Source organism: Oryctolagus cuniculus, chromosome 21 (genome assembly GCF_051225735.1).
Source record: "Oryctolagus cuniculus isolate XC-2025 breed Fujian yellow rabbit chromosome 21, ASM5122573v1, whole genome shotgun sequence".
Lineage (NCBI taxonomy): Eukaryota > Metazoa > Chordata > Mammalia > Lagomorpha > Leporidae > Oryctolagus > Oryctolagus cuniculus.
In genome coordinates, this window is record NC_142887.1 from 22,637,610 (window position 1) to 22,661,598 (window position 23,989).

Consider the following 23,989-nt stretch of genomic DNA (forward strand, 5'->3'; position numbering starts at 1 on the left):
CCAGGCACCCCAGCCTGGCTGTGTTCTGTGTATCAGTAATCCGTCCAATATGTATTTCCTTAATGGAGACCCTGAAGTTTCCTGCTGCGGGCGCAGCCGACTCCATTTCACATTCCCTCTAGAACTTGACCCGCAGCTTGAGTGGGAATCGTCCAGGCAAGCTGGCCAGACCTGCCCTGCCTCCCCAGCCTCCCAGGGGAGGAGGCCAGGCTGCTGCACGGGAAAACACTCGCCACCTCCCGTTCCCCCCCTGCCCAAGCCGCCTTTCCCAGGCGCTGACTTTGTGAGAGTGTCCTGTTTTCCCTAATGATCTTTCGGGGAATAATTTAATCCTGCCTTTGATTTGGGTTTTGAATAACGGAAGGTAAAACGCCAGGCCCTGAGTGACTGAACTAGCATTCGCTCTCTGTGCGTGTGCGTTTTAAATGTCTATTAATTAAGCACTTACCATGTGCCAGGACCTGTAGTGAGGATCTTCCATCCCTTATTTAATTACACGCTCACAGCTACGCTGTGATGAGGTACTGCGGCTGTGCCCGTGCCTCTTGTACCAAGGAGGGAAACAGGGCTCAGAGAGGCTCAGTCACATGCTTAAGGCCACACAGCACCCCAAAGCCAAGGCTGCCTGCCCCTCAAAGCTTGGAGTCCACAGATGGACTCAGCCCTGGTGCTGGGACCATACGTTCACAGTCACCCGCGTTCTAATTCTAGCAATGACTCGATTTTTGGTGTTCTGCACCCAAAGCCCTCTCGCCCACTTGTGTTTGCTTCTTTGCCTATGTGACAGAGCAAGGCGACGTCTCCACGCCCACCCCGGAGCAAGTGGAGAAGCTGAAGGAGGTGGCAGGCCTCTCTGTGGACGGTGCGGGGCCCGAGCACCTGGCTGTGCTCGCCTTCCTGTACCTGTACCTGTCCATCTGCCGGAAGCAGAGGTGTGTGCGTGGTCGGGGGAGGATTTCTGTGGGCGCGGCTGGGGCGTGCACCTGCTGCCTTCCGGGTTTCTGATGGCAGTGGGGCTCAGTGCGTGTCTGGCGCCTGGCAGGCCCCTGCGGTGGACCTGCTGTTATCAGTGACAGCCCCCGTAAGAGGGCAGTACCTGGTGCCAGACTCGGAGGAGTCAGCACACTGAGGCCCTGCAGCTAAGCAGTAGGCAGTAGAGCTGGGAAATCCGTTCAGTTCCCTCCAGTGACATTTACACACTCACTCCCGCACTTCTGCCTCCAGTGGAGCCAGAGCCAGATTCTGGTCTCAGATCCATCACACGCCATCTCCCGAGCCAGGCTTCTACAGCTGCCTCTCTTCCGCATCTCACGGGCTCCAGGGACATGGCTCCAAGAAAGTCTGGGAAAGCCAAGCCCCAGAGGGCAGGAGTACTGTTGAGGTGGGGTCACCCAGGGTTGGAAGGCGTAAGCTCGGGAGGCAGGCCGTGCAGGCTCACGCCCCAGCTGTGCCACTTGCTAGCTTGCTTGAACTGCTCAGCCTCTCTGAGCTTCAACTTTCCTCATCTGTAAAATGGGTGCAGTGATCGCACCGAACTCCTAGAGGTTGAACGAGTTAGTTCATCTAAAGTACGTGGCGCAGAGCTAGACTGACATTAGCTGCTGTTAGTAATTTCCTCCGAAGACTCTCTGAGGAGTAGAATTACATGTAAAGTGGGCCTGACGCTGGCACGTGGTGAGCACACTGTTTTCCTCAGGTGTGGGGCTAGAAGGGCAGCCCTGCGCTCAAGCAGCCGCCGCTGCCGCGGGACCCTGCACCCGGCCCAGGATGCCTTCGTAAATGGCCCCACACTTGCTGATGGACACAGGGGTTTTCAAGGGGAAAGGGGCATGTCCCCACCAGTGGGGGGAGCATTTCAGAATCCCCCCACCTGGGGAGGGTGCGCATGTGTAGTTTAAAAAGGCACAGTCAGTCTTGTAATTTTATTTTTTGAATAATTTTATTTACTTGAGAGAAAGAGAAAGTTCCCATCCACTGGTTCACAGTACAAATGCCCACAACAGTAGGGTCAGAGCCAGGCCAAAGCCAGGAGCCAGGAGCTCCATCTGGGTCTCCCACCGGGGTGGCAGGGGCCCAACACCCGAGCCAACACCTGCTGCCTCCCAGGGTGCACACTAGCAGGAAGGTGGAATTGGAAGTGGAACTGGGTGGGGGGAGGATTGGGGGGGCCTGTGCTGTGACGTAGCAGGGGAAACCACCACTTGCCGGGCCAGCATCCCATATGGGTGCCGAGTTGAGTCCCGGCTGCTCCACTTCCGATCCAGCTCTCTGCTATGGCCTGGGAAAGCAGTGGAAGGTGGCCCAGGTGCTTGGGCCCCTGCACCCACATGAGAGACCTGGAAGAAGCTCCTGGCTTTAGATTGGATCAGCCATTTGGGAGTGAACCAGCAGATCGAAGCCTCTCTCCTTCTCTCTCTCTGCCTTTCAAATACACAAATAAATCTTTAAAAAGAAACAAAGTGGAACTGGGATTCCTGCCCAGGCCCTCTGCGATGGGTTGCAGGTGTCCCAAGCTGCATCTTAACCTCTGTCCCAATCACCTACCCTCTCCTACGACTCTTCTGTCTGGAAGATGGGAAGTGTACTTAGTGGAGTCTACCGAACCTTGGGTTTGACCCTCCTCCCTTGGGGAAACACACAGAAGTGCAGTGACTCTGAACTTGGCCAATGTGTGTTTCCCCCGGCCGGGAAGTGGACGCTGTACGTTGGCAGAGGCCTCCCCCTGGACATGGTCAGCTCACTGCCATGAGGCATCAGTGGGTGAACTTCCAGCCAGGGGTCTTCGAGGCAGAGCTAGGGGTGGATTTTTCAGGTAGTTAGGGACAGCATCACAGTGGAAATGACATTGGTGAGGTCTTGAAGGGTCTGTGGGGGAGGGGGGGGTCCCTCTGGGGGATGACGGAGGGTGCAGGGGCCTCCCAGGAGAGGGACCAGCCTGCGCTGACAGCAGGGCCGTGAAGGAGGCCAGCGCGTGTGGGAACAGGAAGGAGTCCAGAGAAAGGGTTGGTGGTGTGCGAGGCCCGGCTAGGGGAGGCCCTGGTGGGATGAGCTGGTGATTTAATGAATCCAGGACCCACTTCCTATCTGATCCGCCATAATCCCCTGGCATCCAGTCGGGATGGATCTGGGGCCAGGACATCTCCCCCCAGTCAGCAAACTGTGCCAGATGCTCGGACGCAGGCCCTAGCAGTGTCTAGTCCTGGGCCCCACTGCCCTCCACAAGTGTCAGGCTTGGTGCCTTGGTGTGTTTCAGGGCCCTGCCGAGCCTGGATATCGTGGTATGGTCGGAGCTGCCCACCGGCGCAGGCTTGGGCTCCAGTGCCGCATACTCCGTGTGTCTGGCCGCCGCCCTGCTGACTGCGTGCGAGGATATCCCAAACCCACAGAAGGACGGGGCCCCCAGCAGCAGGTAACCGCAGCCCCCCCACCCCAGCCGCTGCCCCTCTCAGGTGTCAGGCCCCAAGCCTGGATTCCCCGGCAATGACCACACCGCCACCCTGCGAGGCGAGAGGTGTCATGGCGCCGGTTTACAGATGAGGAAGTTGAGGCCCGGGGCTGCCCAGCTGTGGGGGTGGAGTAGGATTTGAGCCCAGGCTGTCCTCATCCACTGTGTCGGTTCCCCACCTGTCGCGCCCACCTTGGCTCTTTGGGGTTCAAGTGGTATGCAGTGAAAGGAACTTGAGTCAGGGTGTGGAAGGCAGTGGCTTAGCGAACCCCCCCTGCTCTGCACCGATGCACTGTGGGACCTCTGATGCTCCAGCGTCCTCTGTATGGTGGTGACATTGGCCAAGGGTAACAGTGAGGTGTGGCCACACCGTCGTGAATGGAAGGTTGGCATCGGGAGGTGTGTCTCTCAGGGGAGGGCGTCTCTACTCCCACAGGCCTGCCTCATCCCTGCAGGCCTCGCGGGTGGGGACCACATGCGTCAGGGGGGCCGTAGAGCCAGGCCGATGGCAGAGCATCTCAACAGAGTCTTCGTCAGGCACAGGCCCTGTGCAGCCTGGGCCCCGCGCCTTGTAGACCAGGCCCCAGGCTGTGCTGCATCTCCAGGGGCCCACTTGGCTCAGGGAGCCCTCCAGTACCAGCCTCGGGGAGCCCAGCTGTGCCGCTTCGGACACCCTGCCCCTCTCACTTGTCCCCAGGGTGGCCTGCAGAGAAGCTTCCCAGACAGCCCAAGGTGCCAGCATGACCCAGCTGTGTGCCACCAGCCACACGCTCACAGCCTAAGTCGGACCACAAAGCAAGGACATGGGGCACAGGCCCGCAGCCAGGGAGCTCGCTCCTCTGCCCGAGCTTGGCTTTGCCTTCGGTTTTTCTTCCCCACGTGGCATGGAAACGCAGCGGTTTTGATCGTCCAGCCTGTTAGGGTTTCTGTCGCATCTGATGGGTCCTCCTCAGACTCGCGATTGAACTCAGACTGAGCCCCCTAACCACAGCACCCATGGAGCTGTGGAGGGGAAGTCTCCTTCCGCCTTCCCCAGCACTGCTTGTCAGATGCCTGTGTGCGTCCAGAGGCCGCTGTCCTCGAGGGAAGCATCCGCCGGGGATGCGAGGCTGGCCCTGCGGGTGATGCCGGCTGGCTACTGCCAGGAATTTCAGTACAGGTGACCCGCTGGCTGTCATGCTGGGGTTTCAGTTCCTCAGCTGGGAATCAGGGCCGGACCCAGGGATCCCGTGGGCGTCTCTTCTGACCTTGACATTGGGATCCTGGGAGATCAGACTGGGACTCACGAGAGAGGCTATGAGACAGCTGCTCATTACCAGGAGCTAATTGCCGGGCGTAACCTCGGCTGGTGGCAGCCTGGTTGTCCTGGGCTCACGCTGGCTGGCACACCCAGAGGTGGAAGATGACCGTGTGTGTGTGTGTGTGTGTGTGTGTGCACGCGTGCATGTGTGTGAAGTCTTTGTCCTGCTGCCTCTCCCAGCTGCCCCGAAGACCAGCCATTCCGTCTCCGAGCCCTTGGAGAGAGCAGGCCCCAGCGCCGCCCCACTTCCTGGCACAAGCGCTGGGAAGAACGAGGCAGAGTGGGAAAAGGGCCGGGCGCAGCCTCGGGCGCTGCCCACTGACTTCCCTCCTGGTAGCTCACTGCTCCCCAGGCACGCTGCTGCTGCTGCCACCTTTTGGTTCCCAGGCAGGGCCAGCTCGCAGCCAGTTCCAGGCATTGTCCAGGCTGCCCCCTCTGGCCGGCCCCCACGCCTCGCCTGGCTGTCGCCCAGGCACGCTGCTCAGCTGGCACCGCCTTGACTGTAGAGAAATGGCACGGCATCACTGACTCGTTGGCACTTCAATGCCCGCAGCGCACTGCCCTCGGCGCCAGGAAGCCGGGGGCTGTGTCTGTTGTGCTCCTTGCTGTGAGCGTAGTCCTGGGCGCACAGTGAGAGACTAAACATTGGCACCGTGTCTAGTAGGTCGGGGCCCAGGCTCTGAGTCAGCAGAAGTCGATCTGACGTAGCAGTGAATGGCACTGTGACCCTGCAGGTGCTGTTTTAACCTCTGTGGGCCTCGGGTTCCCCTTCTGTCCCCTGGGGCTGCCTCAGGAGACACCTTGCAAGGCACGTGGCCAGCGTTAACCACGCAAGGAGAGCAGACTCAGCGGTTAGGTGGCGGGCCCAGTATCACTCAGCTAGTCAGGGGCACAGGAGGACTGCGGGAATCCCAAGCTGCCCTGAGGGGACCTCAGCCCCCCTACCCTGCCCCTACGGTAAAGACCAAGTTCTGTGTCTCCAGGTGGGCCAAGGACGATTTGGAACTAATCAACAAGTGGGCCTTCCAAGGCGAAAGAGTGATTCATGGGAACCCCTCCGGAGTGGACAACGCCGTTAGCACGTGGGGTAGGCACAGCCTGCATTTGTCCATACACCAGCCCTGTTGGTTTGGGATGAACAGAATGAGTGGGTCTGAGGGAAAGAACATGGTCTTGCTTGGGGGCTGGGGTGGGCAGTGGGAGAAATCCCTGCCTCACACCGTTGAAGTAGAATCTCTGGGCAGGAGGCGGGGTCGTGGGCTCCCCTGGGGAGCCTGCACCATCAGGCTGCAGGACCACGGCCGTGGGGCTTCCACGCCTTCCCTCTGGTGGGCTCCCTGCTGACTGGGCCCACCTGTGCCACGTGGCCATCCAGAGTGCAGCCGGCTGCCTGGAGGTGAGGGGCGGGGCACCGTGTTCCTGGCGGAGCCTGCAAGGGCCTTCTCGCCCTGTTGGACCTGAGGCTTGAGTGACCGAAGCTGAGATGACGACAAGTCATGTCATTTATCCTGCTCCCTGATGGTGCAGAACTCTGACCCCTACCCAAGGTCCAGCCCTCTCCCAAGAGGCCAACATCCGTGGCTTTGCTAAGCGCAGACCCCCACCCTTTTCTCTGCAGGAGGAGCGCTGCGGTACCAACAAGGGAAGATCTCAGCTTTGCAGAGGTAATGGGGGTGGAGCCACCCATTGCAGCCTGGCCACACCCACCTGCTCGAGGGGGCGGGCTCTGTGTCGCTATGACGTCACACCCGGACAGGTGTCCTGGACTTTCCCTCCCCTGCGTGGCCCCCACAGTCCCCTGGGGCAGGGAGGGGGACCCAGCAGCTGCTTTTTCCTTGCCTGCTTCTCCTGAGCTTCAGCAGAGGGGAAGTCGTGTGTGGCTGTGGCCCCGGACCCCAGGCTGCTCAGTCACTTACTCGTTCATTCATTCACTCAGGAAACAGGAGTTGGTGTCGTCCTGTGTTCCTGGTGATGCTAAGCCAGGGCCTAGGGATATACAGCAGACTGTCAGCCCCAGTGTCTCAGAGCCCTCGGTCTGGCTGGGGGCGGGGGCGTGGGGCCAGGCATGCACCCAAGAGCCACTGGCCATGAACATGAGAGTGGAGTGGTGTGGGCGGAGGCGCAGCAGGCGAGGCAGGCCAGAAGCCCACAGGAGGCTCGTGAGCGGCTTAGGGCAGAGGGGACGTTCGGCGGCTGTCAGTCTGATGGATGTTTCTTCGCCCCTCCCTCTGGGGTAACGAAATACACATGCTAAATTCCAGCTTCCCCTGTTCCATCTGCACCCACGGTGGAAACGTTAGGCACAGGGAATTAAATAGGAGGCCGGCAGGAGCCAGGCGCCCTCTTGGCCGACCCCTAAGCCCCTGATCCAGTTGTGGGGTGGCACAGTGGGCCTTCCCATAGCCATGAGGGTCCCAGGGCTCCCTTGCTCTCTCTACCTTTTCCCAGTGTGGTCTCCTTCGCAGCCATGGCCCATTGCCCTGTGAGCTGGGCCACTGTGTTGAGCGGCCCAACGACTCGGCGTGCTGTGCTGCCTGCACCCCCCGGGCTCTTCCTGTACCTGCCCCAGCTGCTTCTGAATCCAGGCCTTTTTTCTTTTTTAAAAAAATTTGATAAGCCCTTGAGTCGACAAGCCTGCCCTTCTGAACCCTGGGGTTGCTCAGTCATGGCCCTGGATTATTGACTTCTGGGTCATTCCTCGTGGTGGAGGTGCATGAGAGGGGGCTCAGAGTGCACCCTGGATGGCGGGTGCACTGCTCAGCTGTGGTACCCAAAGATATCAGCAGAGATCCCCCCACCCCTGCCCCTGTGCCCTGGAGGGCACGAGGGGCACAAGCCCCCTTAGCAAAAACCCTGCTCTTCGAGGAGGAAGCAAGCAGCGGGAGGGCAGACGGCTTCCCCTGGCTGCTCTGGGAGTCCTTGCTGGTGGAGCCTCCGGGGCCTGGCTGCAAGATGACTGTGCTGACTGTTGGGCTTCCCGAAGAGCAAGTGGAGGGTCCTGGGTATCTGGGCACCTGGGTTGGCTGGAGGAGGCAGTCACGATGGCATTGCCCAGAGAAGGCGTCCCCAGGGTTCCGAAGCGGCCGAGTGTGACCGGGAGGGCATCATCAACGTGGCTACAGATATCTGGGCAGTCTTCCTGGAGGTGGTGGCATTCCATCCACTCAGTTTCCCGAGAGCCCGTTGTGTCCTAGGCTCTGGATGAGGTCGTGGGGATAGAAAACCAATGAAGACGTGGCCTGTGTACTCCGGGTGTGCAGTCTGCTGGGGGATGTGTGAGAGGCAGAGGCAGGGGAGCAGTCGGTTGGCGGCGGCGTGATGGGCAAAGGCCCTGGGGTCTGCAGGCCTCGGCTTGAGGCTGGCTGTGCTGCTTGCCGGCCCGGTGCACTGGCCTGAGTCACTTCTCCTGAGCCTCCCCCCCACCCCACCCCCACCGCCTCTCGGGGGACCCTGAGCAGGAATTCAGAAGTTAGCTCCGCTCCCTGCTCACCGCATGGATTCCTCCGCTCCACAGATACTGTTGGGTCCTCGCTGCCAGGATGCGCTGGGTGCAGGGCCTCCGCAGGGATGAGAGATGCTGGAAGTGGTCGGTGTCTCCAGGAGAAAGGCAGAGCCAGGGGCTAGAAAGTGGGTGTGGAGAGGAGGTCTCTGATGAGGCCACACTTGGGCAGGGACCCGGATGAAATAAAAGACGGAGTCTTGCAGCCGTCAAGGTCAGGGCAGGCCATGCAAGTGCAAAGGCCTGGAGACAGGAGCTTGCCTGGGGTGCTGGGCAGCAGCGAGGAGGCCAGGTGAGAGTGGGGTGAGCGGTCAGGGCAGGGAGAGGAGGGTGGGGGGTGGGGGGTGGGGGGAGCGAGGCGCAGTCCAGGCGCAGGGCACACAGCACTGACAGGACATGGCCTTGGGTGGCAGTCGCTGGATGTCACACGGAGCCTCCAGCTTGGGGCCAGTGGCAGGTGCGTTTGCACAGGGCTTGTCTGAGCAAGATGAAGACAGGACGCACGGGCTCCTCCCACCCCGGGAGATGCTAGCCCAGAGCAAGCTGACTTTGGCTGCCCGCTGCAGGGCACCGCAGGGAGCAGATGGTGATGGGCTGGAGGCCGGGCCCCAGCTCCCTCCACGGCTGGCTGGAAGAGGAGCCACCGGCCCCAGACCACGGGTGCCGCTTCCCCATAAAATAACACATTGTTTGCCGAGTGGATCGAGCCGTGGCCTCCCAGAACGCTGCCCTTTTGAGAAACAGCTTGTCTTTACAGCGGAGAGAAAAGCCAAATAGAACGTTCATCTTTTGTAAAGTTTAAAAAAAAAAAAGAAAAAGAAAGAAAGAAGGAGCCAGCCTCCGCGGCTGGGAATCGATATTAATTTCATGGGCTCGTGGGCGGTGAGATGGAGCAGGTTGCTGGCAGCCGTCGGCAGCCCTATTGGAGTTTACGACAGCGAACTGTGAAAGAGAGAGCGAATAAAAGTACCCGGGGATCGGCAGCTGTCTCAGGCCACGTCCTCCTCCTTCCATCCCCAGTCGGCCACAGCCCTGAGAGATGCTGGCCTGGGTCCCCAAGGACAGCCCAGCACGAGGACAGTGGGGATCGAGGCCTCAGGAGGGATGACCGAGCTTCTCTGGGGACGGCTACGTGCACTGCTGTGGCAGCCGTGGGAATGACAGGCCATGTGACTTCGTCTCAGCTGGTGTCATGTCCGGGCACCATCAGGGCGGCCAGGGCAGGCTCCTGGGGGCCGTCCCCCGCAGCCCCGCCTCCCCTGACCCTTCTCTCACTGTCTTGGGCAATTGTGCCACCTGTGCCAGGCAGCACGGGCACCCCCCTCCCTGCCCCCTGCACCTCCCTGCAGTGCCATCCATCCCAGATCCACGTCTCCAGCTCCCCTCCTGCTGCCTGGACAGCCTACACCGTTGAACCTTGGCCCCTCCTGCTCTTTGCTTTGAACCTGCGGCTTTGCTGAATGTGCCATGTTCTACCCGACTCCAGGCTTCGCTCAGGCCACACGCGCCCTTCCCGCCTTCACCCTGTTAGTTCCTCCCCTTGCTGGGTGCTCAGCCGGCACATCACGCCAGGGGCAGCCTCTAAGGACCTTCTCCCTTCTCTGTTTCTGGGCCCCAGGGCCAGGCCGGGTTTCCTTACACAGTGGGTGCTGAGTGAGTGAGTGCGTGAAGAGCTGCAGGAGCGCCCCCTGCCTGCGGGCTGAGGTCAGCAGGTGGCTGTCGCCGGCGGCAGGAGCACTCGCTCCCTCAACTCCATGTTCCCTCCCTGGGCTCCCTCTTCCTCTTCTGCATGGGGGCGGGGGTGGCTCCAGGTTGTTCCCAGTGCCCACCCAGCTCCCCTTTCCCACCTCCTTATCACCCTGCAGGCCACCAACTCTCCAGATCCTGCTGACCAACACCAAGGTCCCACGCAGCACCAAAGCCCTCGTGGCCGGCGTCAGGAGCAGACTGCTCAAGGTGCTTCTTACCCACCCAGCCCCACCCCCAGCAGGTTTCTGGCACGGTTGGATTTCTGAGCCCTGCCTCTGGCTGATGAGCTGTGGGGGGCTGGGGGGACGGCGCAGTGGCTGATGGGAGCAGGGAGAGCTGGGGAGGCCCACACCCAGCCAGGGGCAGGACAGGGACTCCTGGAACAACAGGGATTGGGCTGTAGACACGCTGGCTTAGCAGCCGGAATCCCCCCTGCTGATGCCAGCACACAGGGAGACACAGGCCAGGAGGAGAGGGGCGGTCCCAGGGAATGGGCGGATGTGGCGGGGACACCTGCCGGCCCTCGGGCCTCACCACCCCCTCGTTCCTGTCCCTCCAGTTCCCAGAGATTGTGGCCCCGCTGCTGACCTCCATAGATGCCATCTCCCTGGAGTGTGAGCGCGTGCTGGGAGACATGGCAGTGGCCGCGACCCCGGAGCAGTACCTGGTGTTGGAAGTAAGAGCCCGCGTACAGACTCTAGGGTGCCCGGCCAGGCCGCTCTCGGAGGCGGTGCCTCCCTGTCTCTCAATGCTCAGAAACCCCAGGCCAGGGCCAGAGGTCCCAGGGCATGGCCCTGGCCAGTGCTGTGAGGATCCTGGGGTGGCCTGGGCCCAGGGAGAGAGCGGGAGAGAGGGTGAGTGTGTAGAGAGAGCGGGGGTCTCACTCTATCCTCTTCCATGGTGAAGAGGGGGGAGTCCGTGTGTGTGTGTGTGCACGCGTGCGCATGAGAGCAAGGGTCTCACTGTATCCTCTTCCGTGGGGGTTCACACAAGCAGTGAGCTGGGCCAGGTTTGGGGGTCCCGTGGGTGGACACTGCCACCAGTCCAGGGGTGACTTCTCACCCGCCACCTCTCCTCCATCGTTGCCTGCGTTTACTCAGTCACTTTATCACCTGCCCACTTTGGGTCACACGGGGTCTAAAGTTGTTCTTTCCTTGTCGTAACCCTGACGACCGCCTTCTGTGTGGTCGTGGAGGAGGAGCTGAGCCCCCAGAGTTCGGCCTGCTCGGGCCGGAGTCTGACTCCCGGCTCCTCTCCCTGGCCGCGCTGCAGGGTCTGAGACATGGTCAGTGTCTGATGAGCCGAGGACCCACGCTGTGCTGCAGACAGGCTCCCTGTGGCCTGGTGGTGTGGGCTGATGTGAAAAGCCACCAGCTTCCCCTGGACGACAGGACCCAGCGGCCCCTAACAGAGGCCGCCGGGCCGCCACTGCCCCCTGCCCTGCAGCCGTTAGAGCCTGCAGCCCGAGCCACACCTTGCCCAGGTGCCATCTCCCTCGGTCCTCACAACCACCTCCCTGTGCAGCAGCTCCACTGTCCCCATTTTACAGACGTCAAGACTGAGCCTGAGCGAGAACGACTTCCTCCAAGGAGTTTCTGACTAGCGAGTGGCTGAGCCACGGTCAGACTGGCTGACTTGTTGACTCCTTTGTTCTGCAGACCTTTAAGGAGCTGTGTGCCAGGTGCAGGCCCCCCACCTACTTCCTGTGCTGCTCTCCGGCCACCCCCGCCCCCAGCCTCCGCCTTGCTGGCTCTCAATTCCTTCCACGTAGAAAGGAGGGCACGCAGTCCCCCTGGGTAGGAAATGAATAATGATAGAGCGCTGCCTAAAATACACACCCCGTGGAGCCCCCGGAGAATGCCACAGAAGAGCGTGTTGATTATACATTGTGTGTATTTTTGGCGGTGGCAGCCGCTGAAATGCACAGCTCGGCTCCTGGACAGCTTTGCACTGCAACCAGCGAGCTGTTCTCCTGTGTCACACCTGTCATCTGATCCGTGACAGATTTTGGATCAGAATGTGACAGGTGTCTGGAACCCGCCTCGGCAGCCTGACACCTGGCGCTCAGGCGCAGAGAGGGGCCCCCAGCCCGCCGGGCCGGGGAGAGGCACCCAGGGCTGCCACCAGGCCATCATGCCTGTCTGCTCGTTTGTCACAAGCATGGAGGGGTGCAAGGTGGGCTCGGAGAGGGGGGCCCCCCAACCCTGTCTCAGCAGCCGTCCCCGGGCGGGAGAAGCAGGTGGGCCTCGCCAGTGATGTCTCGGTGATTGGCAGCTCCCAGTGCGCAGGCGTGCCCCGTGCCCTGGAGCAGAGCCTTGCGCTGTTGAGCCCCGCTCGCTCTCTGCAGAGGTGGGCCGACCCGCTCGCCAGAGCCTGCCCTGCCCTAGTAGCTCCGCGCCCTTAGGCAAGTCACAAGCCTCGTGCTGATGGTGCGGGCTCTGCGGGGATCCCTTGCCTAGAGCACACGGGCCGGAAGGGGCAGAGCCCAGCCCAAACCCAGGCCCGGCCGCCTCCAGGGATCCCGGTGTAACTTCCTGATGGCACCGGCTCGGTGCTCCTCCCACCCCGCGTCTAGCGTGGTGCCCAGCGTGTCGGATGATATCTGCGGTGGAGGCCTGGGCGGTAGCGGCTCTCAGATTCATTATTTCGTCCGTGCACTTCCTGTCTGCTCCTTGGAGAGCAGAAATCTTATTCGGTGTAATGGAAGAGCCCTAGACACCTCTTAGCTCGCGCCACCCCTCATGGCCGCGCTGCAGCTACACCCACACCCCGTCTCTATCCTGAAGGCCAGCCAGCGGAAGGTGGATGTTGTTGGAGACTTTTCCTCTCGCGAGTGTTGGAAGTCTCCACCAGGCTGGACCAGAAAAGGGGTTTCTTGGGTCCCCACTGAGGAGACCAGCAGTAACAGCTTCAGGCAGAGCTCGATCCAGGGGCCGAAACCCTGCGGTCAGGAATCGCTCCCTCTTTCCTGTAACCTCCAGCTGTGCAGGGGGCAGTGGCAGCCTGCACCTTAACCCACCCCGTTCTAGCAGCTCAGAAAAATCCCTGGGAGAGGCCTGGTGACCCCAGGGCCAAAGGCTTCCATGACCAGGCCTAGGATAAACCCCAAGCACTGTAACATGAGGGCGAGCTCGGCTCCACCCAGATGCCGAGGGAAGTCGTGCAGGAAGCAGGGGCATTGACCGTACCAGGCAGTCAGAGCCGCTGGCTGTCGCAGCCGCTGGCTGGCGGACGCTCGGGGCAGACGTGAGGATGGGCGCGAGGCCCCGGCTCTGGCAGGCCGGGCGGAAACAGACGGGACCTTCTCCTGCAGGAGCTCATTGACATGAACCAGCACCATCTGAACGCCCTCGGCGTGGGCCACGCCTCCCTGGACCGGCTCTGCCAGGTGACCATGGCCCACGGACTGCACAGCAAGCTCACTGGCGCGGGCGGCGGCGGCTGTGGCATCACCCTCCTCAAGCCAGGTATGGAGGAGAGGGGGCTGTGAGCAAGTCTCAGCTCAGCTGTGTGGCCTGGGGCAAGTGAATTCATCTCTCTGGGCCTTTAGTCCTCATGGCCAAGGAAGGATGACAGCATCGGGCTTGCAGGGTGAGGTTGGAGAGCCTGGCTCAAGGCTGGGCTGTGGTGGGCGCCGTCCCCGCCCCGCCCCGCCCAGCCTGGCCCGCCCTGCTGCAGCCAGGATGCGGTGTCTGGGGGTCACCTTCATGCTCCTCACTCTCGCCTCTGCTTGTGGCCAAGGTCAGGGTGGACCTTCCCAGGAAACAAAGGCGTCTCCTTCCCATTGCTCTGTGGGGGAAAGAGCAAGATCTAGCACTGGGCATGGGGCTGCATGCTGCACCGTGAGTCCCGCCTGCTGTGCGGTTGGCAAGGGGCCACCGTGCACCTGCGTGGTCGTCTCCCTCTGTCGTCCTTTGACTGCCCCCTTCCTTTCGCCTGTGCTCCGCTGAGCCCCCGGTAGCCCGGGGCATCCCCTCACCCTCCATGGGGACTCCCAGCCTCGGGAGGTGGCCGTGTCCTCACTTCAGTGGGCCCTGGCCGCTGGTTCAGGGTGCATGCCAGTGGTGAGCACTGTCGTTTCTGGAGGGGGTTCGGTGTAGCCGCTGCTGTGCCGTGTGCTCTCCCATGGGAGCCCCCCCCCCCCGGTCACTCTGGAGGGGCCGGTGTTCACCCCATTCCCACCCAAGGACACTGGGGCTTAGCCAGCAGAAGTCCCTTGTCTGAGGCTGGGCCCCTGGGACTCTGCCCATTGCTTCCTTGGCCCCCCAGGGAGGGCACAGGACTCGGGTCTCAGCACACAAGGGTTGCAGGCAGCCTCTTTGAGCCTCATAGGTGCAGCAGGAGGGCCTGGCCCCTGGGCCTTCCCCTTGGACAGTGTAAACTCTCTCCAAGGGTGGGGGCAGTGTTCAGTGGTGACTTGCCTTTCTCCCCCCACCCCACCCCCAGATCTCGAACGGGCAGAGGTGGAGGCCACGAAGCAGGCCCTGACCGGCTGCGGGTTCGACTGCTGGGAGACCAGCATCGGTGCCCCCGGAGTCTCCGTCCACTCAGCCGCCTCCCTGGCCGGCCCCGTGCGGCAAGCCCTGGGGGGCCTCTGAGACGAGCTGGTGGCGCCGCGGCCCCACCAAGAAGCCCCTCCCTGGATTATTCTGGAGGCTGGAGTCGGCCTCTGTGCTGCTCTTGACATGGACAGAGAGGCCGCCAGGGACGTGCCACCCGTGTCCTGGCTGCCCTGCAGCCAGTCGGCCACTGGGGCCAGGCGGGGTCCCCAAGCCTTCACACCAGAGGGGTGCGGCCCCAGGCTGTCCACCTCTGCCTGCAAGCTCCCAGCACCCCCGCTGCCGTGGCTGGCTCTGGGTGCCAGCGTCTGGCCCTAAGCAAGGGGCTTTCTCTGCCTCCGCCGCCTCCAGGAAGCCTGCCTGGGGCCCCAGTCCTGCATCCCTTTGTTGGAATCTTCAGCGCCGCGGGTGGCCTCGCCTTCTGCCCAGCTCCACTGTGGGCTCCCCTGGTGCAGTCCAGGGGAGGTCTCAGCCTTCCACTCAGCTGAGTGGAGGCAGAACCAACGAGCAGTGGCTTCCAGTCTACCCAAAGGTCTCGCAGAAAGATGGCAAAGGCAGAACAAGAGACCTTGAGGGAACAGCACTGCACGCCGTGGCCAGGAGGCTGAGAGCCCAGTAGCCCCCGGACCCCCGTGCCGTCCTCTGTCCCCGGCCCTTCTGCCCCCACTTCCTCAGTGCAGCTCTTCCAGAACTGAAGGAAACAGGGCATTTTTTGGGGTGCATCTCAGGGGCAGGGCTGGGCTGGGTTTTCTCAGGTGACCCTTGCTGGACGCGTCGGCTGGGACAGGGCCGTGAGTCCCGCGGCACAGCTGCAGGAAGGGGACGGTGCCACCTGCTCTCTCCTGGAGCCCACTGACCCCGGGGGAGGAAACACTCTCGGGTGTCCACAGCCCCGGTGCCGGGCACCTCCCTGGCCCTCGTTGCCTGTCAGCTCGGCTCTTTCTGAAACTCAGAAGCCACCGGAAAACCCTCGCAGCCAGCGCTCTGCCAACAGATGCCCGGATCTGCAAGAGGCAGGGCAGGAAGGTGGGGGCTGGGGCAGGGACTTCAGGGATCCGTGCACGTGGCTCCGTGCACCACTGCCCTTGGCCACTAGGGGGCAGCTGGCGCCTTTCCGAGCGCCTTCACTGGGCGTGGGAGCCCCCCACGTGGGGCCCCTCTCCCAGCCCTGCCTCCTGTGCAGGCAGCCCTGGTGGCGTGGCTGATGGGGGTCCCCTGGCCTGCCCCGCAAGGCAGAACCACTAAGTAAAACGTCAGGCGTGAGTGCTTGCTCTGGGCGAGGCTCCGTGCTGCACTGTGCGTGCCAGCTGCCCAGGGCAGGGGTCTCATCCACTCTTGCAGGTCAGGACCCCATAGCTCAGGCAGGTCAAGTTTCTTGTCTGGGACCATGGGGCCAATCAGCCTCAGGCGGGAGTCAAACAGAGCCTGCCCTCTGCCCCTGCGAGGGCTCTTCAAAAAGTTCATAGAACGGTGGGGGAAGGGCGTGCATGGGTCTTTGTTGCCGTTTGCACCAAAATAAACTTACCTCTGGATTCCATTTCCTGCAAACTCTCCGAAGTGCCTCGTCCCTGCCCCTGCCCGGCGTGGCTCTGGGCACAGGTTGTGGCTGCGCTTGGAAGCCTTCTGTGGGCGGCTCCTGGGCCTGTGTGTTTTTTCCCCCGCCACGGGATTTGAATGCGCAGCCGGGGCTGAGGGCCACTTTGCTGTCTGGGAGCCTCCTGGGCCGGGGAGGGGAGTTGTCCAGAGGCCAAGTTCCCGCCACCGCCCTGCCCCTGCGCCTGCCTCACTGTGGGCACAGGTGTCTGCTGGAGCACAGGCTGGCCTCATAGCCTGGCCCCCAGGAGGCAGCCAGCTGTCTTCCATACCCATTTGCAGACAGTTTGCATGGGCAGTGCCACCCTTTCCTGCCACCTGCTGCTGCGAGTCTCCCTCCTGGAGGCAAGTGCGAGTGACCCCGGAGGGCCTGGCCCCACCCCCACCCCCATCTGATTTAGCCCGTCACTGCGTCACTCCCTCGTGCGGTCTTTTTAAAGCTCCCGGTGATTCTAACGTGCAGCCAGGGTCAGGGCTGAGGACTCCTAGGGTCACCTGTGCCACCCACGCTGCACATGGCCTTGGGCCACTCGGTTCACCTCTGCAGGCCACAACCTGCGAGGTGGGTACCAGTGCCCCTTCCCAAGGGTTTGTGAAGCCCGTGTGAGAGGTGCTCATAAGGCCCTAAATGCAGGGCCTGGTGTGCAGTGAGTGCTAAGGAAGTGTGCGGCCCTGTGAGGGTCTTATGCTGAAAGACAGGGGAGCCCCTGGAGCCCAGAGATGTCCGAGTGGTACCCAGGTGCCCTGCTGGCTCACAGCCCTGGGGTTGCGTAGCTGAGGCCAGCCAGCCTGCCAGAGTGGCAGTGGCCGAGTGTGTGCACCCTGTCGGCCAGGCAAAGGGTGGCTATTTCCCCCAGGTCAGTGTTTGGAGCTGCTCCCAGCCTCTGCCACCCAGGGGGGATGTGATGGCCGCCCTCAGAGGCGGATGTCCAGAGAGTGTCCCAGGACTGGCGGGGGGATGGGCAGCCAGTCCCACTGGGTCACCCACAGAGAGTGTCCCAGGACTGGCAGGGGTCCACATGGGGGACGGGCAGCCAGTCCCACTGGGTCACCCACAGAGAGTGTCCCAGGACTGGCAGGGGTCCACGTGGGGGATGAGCAGTCAGTCCCACTGGGTCGCCCACAGAGAGCATCCCAGGACTGCCAGGGCTCCATGTGGAGAGATGGGCAGCCAGTCCCCCTGGGTCACCCACAGAGAGCATCCCAGGACTAGCAGGGTTCCACATTGGGGGATGGGCAGCCAGTCCCACTGGGTCGCCCCCAGAGAGCATTCCAGGACTGGCGGCAGTCCACGTTGGGGGATGGGCAGCCAGTGCTGCCAGGTCACCCACAGAGAGTGTCCCAGGACTGGCAGGGGTCCATGTGGGGAGACGGGCAGCCAGTCCCACTGGGTCACCCACAGAGAATGTCCCAGGACTGGCAGGGGTCCATGTGGGGGACGGGCAGCCAGTCCCACTGGGTCGCCCTCATCTCCTTCCTGTTGTCAAGGTCTTCTTTCTCCCCAAGGGCATTTCGGGGCCCTGGTAGCCTGTCGCGTTGGGCAGCTGGTTCCAGGCCAGATGCTGCGGGGTGGCCTGGCCCTGCCCTGCGAGATGCTCCCCCGGAGCCTGCTGAGGCCCAGTAGCCAGAGCCGTGTGGCCGGTGAGCTAGTGTGCAGCCATCCCGGCCCCGGCTGCTTTGGGGCAAGCCCCTTGGCCGTGTCTTAGCACTGACAGTGCCAGGAAGGGGCAGAGAGCTGGGCTTGAGGCCAGTCCCTCCTCTGTTTTGGTAAAATTGCTGTTTTTGCTGTTAGAAAGCCAGAGTACATATACCAGAATGCCGTAGAAAGGAAATCCAGACGAGCCGAAGTGAGAAAGGCGAAGTCGCCAGGTTTCCCCACTCAGGGATTGCTCGCTCGGCAGCTGCCGCCTTCCCGTGTGCACGCGTGTATGTGTGCGGGTATGTGTGCACGTGTGCGCATGCACTGTGCTGTCCAGTGAATGAAGTGAGGTCATACCGTCAGTGCTGTTTGGTTATCGGCCACCTTTCTGTGTGCACGTGGTTCTAACGCCCAGGCCGTAGTCACCTGTCCCCCAGCTGTGCCCCAGACGTCCAGAACCCTCTGTGGTCCCACACCTGTGGCTGCCGGGACCCTGAATTCTCTCTTCATCCAGCACAGCAGCCTCACACACACGCACACAGGCCCATGAGTACACAGACACGTGTGCCCACACACACGCACACACAGGCCCATGTGTACACAGACACGTGTGCCCACACGCACACAGGCCCATGAGTACACAGACACGTGTGCCCACGCACATGCACACACAGGCCCATGTGTACACACACACAGACCCATGTGTACACAGACACGTGTGCCCACACACATGCACACATATGCCCATGTGTACACAGACACATGTGCCCACGCACACACACAGGCCCATGTGTACACACACGCATGCCCCCCCACAGACCCACGTGTACACAGACATGCACACACAGGCCCATGTGTACACACACACATGCCCACACACACACAGGCCCATGTGTACACAGACACGTGTGCCCCCCACAGGCCCATGTGTACACAGACACATGTGCCCACGCACACACACACAGGCCCATGTGTACACACACGCATGCCCACACACACATACACAGACACGTGTGCCCACACACATGCACACACAGGCCCATGTGTACACAGGCACGTGTGCCCACACACATGCACACACAGGCCCATGTGTACACAGGCACGTGTGCCCACATACATGCACACACAGGCCCATGTGTACACAGGCACGTGTGCCCACACACATGCCCACACACATACACACAGACCCATGTGTACACAGACACGTGTGCCCACACACATGCACACACACAGGCCCATGTGTACACAGACACGTGTGCCCACACACATGCACACACACAGGCCCATGTGTACACAGATACACGCATGCCCCCCCACATGCCCATGTGTACACCGACACACGTGCCCACACACGCACACACATGCCCATGTGTACACACACGTGCCCACACAGGCCCATGTGTACACACGCATGCCCCCCCCCACATGCCCATGTGTACACAGACACACGCGTGCCCACACACCCGCACCCACACCTATGTGCCCTTTTCTCCACGCTGTGACTTGCTCAGAGAGCCAGCCGGCCGGCCGCCAGATGAGCTGTGTGTCCTGGCCGGGCGGCACCAAGGCCCTCCCCACGGCCGTGGGAGCAGCCCACGTCCCGTAAGCCCCTGCTGTGTGCCCAGCCTGCTGCCGAGCGCTTCGTGCCCCTCCCCTCTGTGAGTCCCTGCAGCAGTCACCATTGTTACCCCCATCCTACGGATGAATAAACTGAGGCCCAGAGAAGGGACATGACTTGTCCGGGGTCACAAGGCAAGCAAATGGCAGAGCGGGCCTGTGTGACTTCCCAGCCCCGCTCTCGTCCCCTCCCCGGGACTCTCCTTGGGAAGACGACTGATGGCCCCCAGAGCCCTGTCCCCTCCCTGCCTGACTGACATAATGGCATTGCTGCGTGCACCCCTGTGACGCCAGCCCAGCTCACGCCTCCTGCCACCTCGGCCCTCTGTGCTGTGCACACCTCAGACCCCGGACGCAACACGACAGACAGACCGAGCACCATGCCTGGAGCCACGCCTCCCCGTGCCCTGGATGGGTCACGCCCCACGCCTGTGTCTTCCCCCTCGGCCGAGAGCACTCATCCCCACAGCGATTGCTCGTCATTAAAATCCGAAACTGTCAGAGCCGGGACGACCCTGGGTGACCACCTCGTGTGCTGATGCTGGGGAAACTGAGGCCAGAGAGGGCAAGAAGCCGCCTCAGGCCGCACAGCGAGCCCCGCCAGCCTCCTTGCCTTCTGGGTTCCTCCTCGTAGCTGGGGCGTCACGGAGAGAGCCGTGCTGGACCAGGGCCTGCCTCACTTCTGCACCCCCTGATTGCATGGCTCAGAGCAGGGACCCCTTCTCCCCTCCCCGTTCTCGGTCTCAAATGCCGGGCAACTCCCAGCAGCCCAGGGAGGGCTCCTGTCTGGCACCCCGGGGCCCCCGTTTTGGTTTGGATTTTCAGAATTTGGAAGCTTTGGGGAGTAGAGCCCCACCCTGGTGTCTCATCCCTGGTAGCTTCTGGGGCAGCCCCGGCTGCGGCCGCCTCTGCAGCCACGTGGGAAGTCCTGCCAGGTGGCATACAGCCCGCCGCTGAGGTGTCCACCACGATGGCCTTGCTGTCCCTGAGTTTGGGCGCCAGCTCCCGGGTGTCAGTGTCCTGGACCGTGGGTCTGATTCATCCTCTTGTCTTGCCCACAAGCGGGCAGAGGTCCCTGCCCCCGCCATCTGGCCACACACGGCCTCTTGCACAGCACGGCAAGGGGACCCAGTGCTGCCAGGGCAGGCAGGACACGCAGCCCCACCCGGGGCAAGGGGACCCCAGCTCACTGTTAAACCAGTCTTCCTCCTTACTGATCCCCTCCCCCCACCCACCACGAGCCTTGACATGTGACAAACGTGGTTTCCGGTGGGCTCTGCTCCAGTGGCTGGGTTCTTGGGGGGCTCTGCCTTCTCCAAACCAGGGGCAGGAAGGGGTCACATCCTAGACCACCCCCCACATCCCTCCAAGCATCGGGAGCAGTGGGGAAGCCGTGTTGCCTCTGTTCCCTCACCACGCGCTGGGGCTTAAGGGACAAGATGGCACTGGGGCCACCTCTGCAGGCTGGGCTCCCAGAGATGGCCTGGGCCCATTCCAGCATGTTTGGAACCTGGTAAGGAAGACGTCCATCTGCAGGGCGTTGGCTGAGGCCAAGGTGTCTCCCCGAAGGCTGCCAGAGATGCACCTGCTCCTGGGGACCTCTTGGGTGTCCCCCCTGCCCAGAGAAAGATGCCTCCCAACACACACACACACACACACACATACATGTGCACACATGTCTACACACAGTCCTAAAACATGCACATGCACACACACACATGCATGCACACGTGTGCACACATACACACACGACTCTGGCCCGTTGGCTCCTGAACACTGCTCATTGAGCACATACTCAGGGCACACCTGCTATGTGCTGGGAACCGGGCGAGGCCCAGGGAAGGGGGTGGCACACATCCCCGTGGGCCAGGCCGGCCGCTGACCCTCGGGGCTCCCTCCTGCCTGTTCCCTTGGCAAACCCATGAGGGAAGCGTGTGAGCCCTTTACACAGGAGGCGACTGAAGCCCAGCAGGGCGGTGCCTCTCCAAGTCACACTGCTCGCAGACAGGAAAGCTGGGGCCTGCGGCAGGTCTCTGGACTCCAAGTGCAGAGCTCTTCCTGCTGCCTGGGCCCAGACAGCTGAGTAGGCGTCTTTGTGAGCAGGCAAGTGAGGGGAATCCAGAGGCAGGAGCAGGAGGGGGCTCGCGGTGTGCCCTCAGGCTGGTCTCTTGCCCTCTCTGGGCCTTGGTCTCCTCATCTATAGAAATAACGGTGCCAGGAACTGTGTTTCATTCTCACAGGGGTCAGCGTCTCCTGGACTTCAGGCTCAGCCCTATTGGACCACGCGGTATGGCCTGACCACCCACAGCCCAGGGGCCTCCGGCCCTCTCTGAGGCTCGGGCTCCTCACGGGCAAAGCGGAAGTACCAACAGAGGATGTGCAACTCGCGTGGGGCCTGGGATTTAACCCCGGTGATATGCGACCCCAAAGCGGGGCCAGCCTGGGCGTTGCTGGCACACCAGTCCCTAGAGAGAGATGCTGGCAATGAGAGGCAGCCCTGTGCACCCCGCAGTACCCAGCGGCGAGGCTGAGCTGCAGTCCCCAAGACCACGGTGCCCGCTGGGGATTAACACGAGTTGAGGCCGTGACCTTGGAGGAAGAGGCTTCCCTTCAAGGTTGCACCTGCCTTCTGCTGCTAAGACGGCCACATCTGCTCCGCCGTCCTGCCACCTGGCTCCGAGACACAGGGTGGCTGTTTGAGAAGGGACACCCACTGTCCCTTCATGCTCCATGCCACAGAGCTGGGGCCGCACCTGCCGTTTGTGGCCGAGCTGGGACTCCAGCCCAGGCCTCCTGTAGCCCAAACTGGGCCCACCCGAGCCCAGGAGAAGGGGCAGGTGGGCTGCTAAGGTGACTTTGTCCTGGGAGACGCCACCATCTCCACCGATGCCTATAGCAAGCTGGGACCCGAGCTGGCTCCACGGAGGGCTTGGGCGCTCGGAGGCGGGTCTCCAGCTGTGACGGGGGGTGTGGGGCCCCCACCTCTGCACTTGCCTCCCATAGAGAGCACCATCCAAAGAACCAGATTTCTGAGATTTCTGAGATGCTGTGCGACTCAGGTGAGTGACTGCCCATCTCTGGGTCTCCTCTGCCCAGCCCCTGTCTGGCAGCCTGGAGCCAGGGCCTGCCTTCTGGCCCCTGGGCACCACTCTGATGGCCTCAGCCTCGCAGGATGGGCACCAGGCCTGTCAGGTGGGCACAGGGCAGCCCCCAGCTCCACCACCCCTTTCCCTGCGGGAGGTTGTGGACCTCTTGTCCAAATCTTTCTATCTGGTGTTGAAAGCAAATTCGGAGAGCTGGATCGGGGACATCTGTATTTGGTTTTTAAATACAATTCAGCGATCAAGAAAAATCCATTTATTTATTTATTTAGCAAATGGCCAAGGGGTGGGGGACCCCCCCCAGCAGAATCTGATTACCCCTGGGTGCCCCCTGACATGGCGGGCGGCGGGCGCGCCAGCTCTCCCCTGGGAGGCACAGATGGCATTTTTGTCATCGGTGTCAGCGCCGGCTCCTTCCTGCTCTGATGAATAGATTCTAAAGAGGCAGTGACATTATTCGAGATAACAGAGGGAGGAGAAAAAGGGTCAGCGAGGGAGAGAAACGGCAGCGCCAGCAGATAAAGGCCAGGCCGGAGGGGGCGGAGCGCCCCCAGCCCAGCCCGGCTCCCCGTGGAGGCGGCGGCAGCGGGGGCTGGAATGCGGGAGGCCCAGGACAGCTGCGCTCAGCGCCCGGCCCCGCTCCCCGCATCCCTGGGCAGCCCCGGCCCATTTCGCCTTTTCAATTCGATTCAATTAGGCCGGCCGCTCGCTCGGAAGCTCGGCGCGTCTGACACCCAGCGTAACTGACAGGGGATTAGTGCTGTTGGTATTGCACACGCCGCCGCCTGCGAGGGCTGGGGACCTGGCTTAGGGATGCAGCCCACCGCCGGCCTGCCCCTCCGGGACCCCTGCGTGTGGAGGGGGCCGGGGGCCCTGCACTCTGCCGCGCCTCCTTCCTCCTGATCCAGGGCCTCAGGGCCTGGGCAGTGGAGTGAAACAGCCCAGAGAGAACGGGGTTCAATTCCCAGCTCTGATGCTTGCTGGCTGGGTGAATCTGGGCGTGAGCAGCTTCAGCTCTGAGCCTCAGTCTCTTCACCTGGAAAATGGAGCCAGCTCACCCACATGGCAATACTTCCAGTTAGGAGGAGGGGCATCGCTGTAGGAACAGCAGTGCTGAGTAACCACTACCGTTCAGCCTCAGGTCATGCACCTTGCTGTACCCATTTCACAGATGGGATGATGAGGCTCTGAGAGATGTCAGCCACACCCAGAGCAGCAGGCTGGCAAATGGGACACAAGCTGACCTCTGTCCTCTGGCCCTGGACGGTCCCAGAGTCAGGGGCAGCAGGTGGCGTGACCACGTCTTCATGGCTCAGCCCGCTTCTCAGCTAGTGGCTGATTTGGCTGGGGCCCTGAGAGTGGGTTTGGTGCCTGAGCTTAGGCTGTGCCCTGGTTTCTGGAGTCTCAGGGAGACTCCCTGCTCGCAGGGCTCTCCAGCGATCCAACTGACTAGGGCCCAGGGAAAAGGATGGGTGCGTACCCCAGCC

The 23,989-nt window shown here is 62.1% G+C and overlaps 1 protein-coding gene across 6 annotated transcripts in view; it reads left to right on the forward strand.

The window, feature by feature from the left end:
- MVK (mevalonate kinase) overlaps positions 1-22,753 on the forward strand; it is a 28,413-nt gene extending 5,660 nt beyond the window's left edge. For 4 of the 6 annotated variants that reach the window (XM_089322898.1, XM_089322899.1, XM_089322900.1 and 1 more), the window contains 8 exons: positions 788-932; positions 3,254-3,409; positions 5,729-5,832; positions 6,364-6,409; positions 10,110-10,200; positions 10,553-10,669; positions 13,307-13,460; positions 21,642-22,753. In XM_089322898.1, coding sequence (XP_089179024.1) covers positions 788-932; positions 3,254-3,409; positions 5,729-5,832; positions 6,364-6,409; positions 10,110-10,200; positions 10,553-10,669; positions 13,307-13,460; positions 21,642-21,889 — 1,061 coding nt within the window. In that variant the 3' untranslated portion in view covers positions 21,890-22,753. Of the gene's footprint in view, positions 1-787; positions 933-3,253; positions 3,410-5,728; positions 5,833-6,363; positions 6,410-10,109; positions 10,201-10,552; positions 10,670-13,306; positions 13,461-14,439; positions 16,101-21,641 lie in introns of those variants that run through there. The other 2 variants (XM_008251373.5, XM_089322902.1) reach the window with 1 other exon arrangement.
- Positions 22,754-23,989: the final 1,236 nt, after the last annotated feature.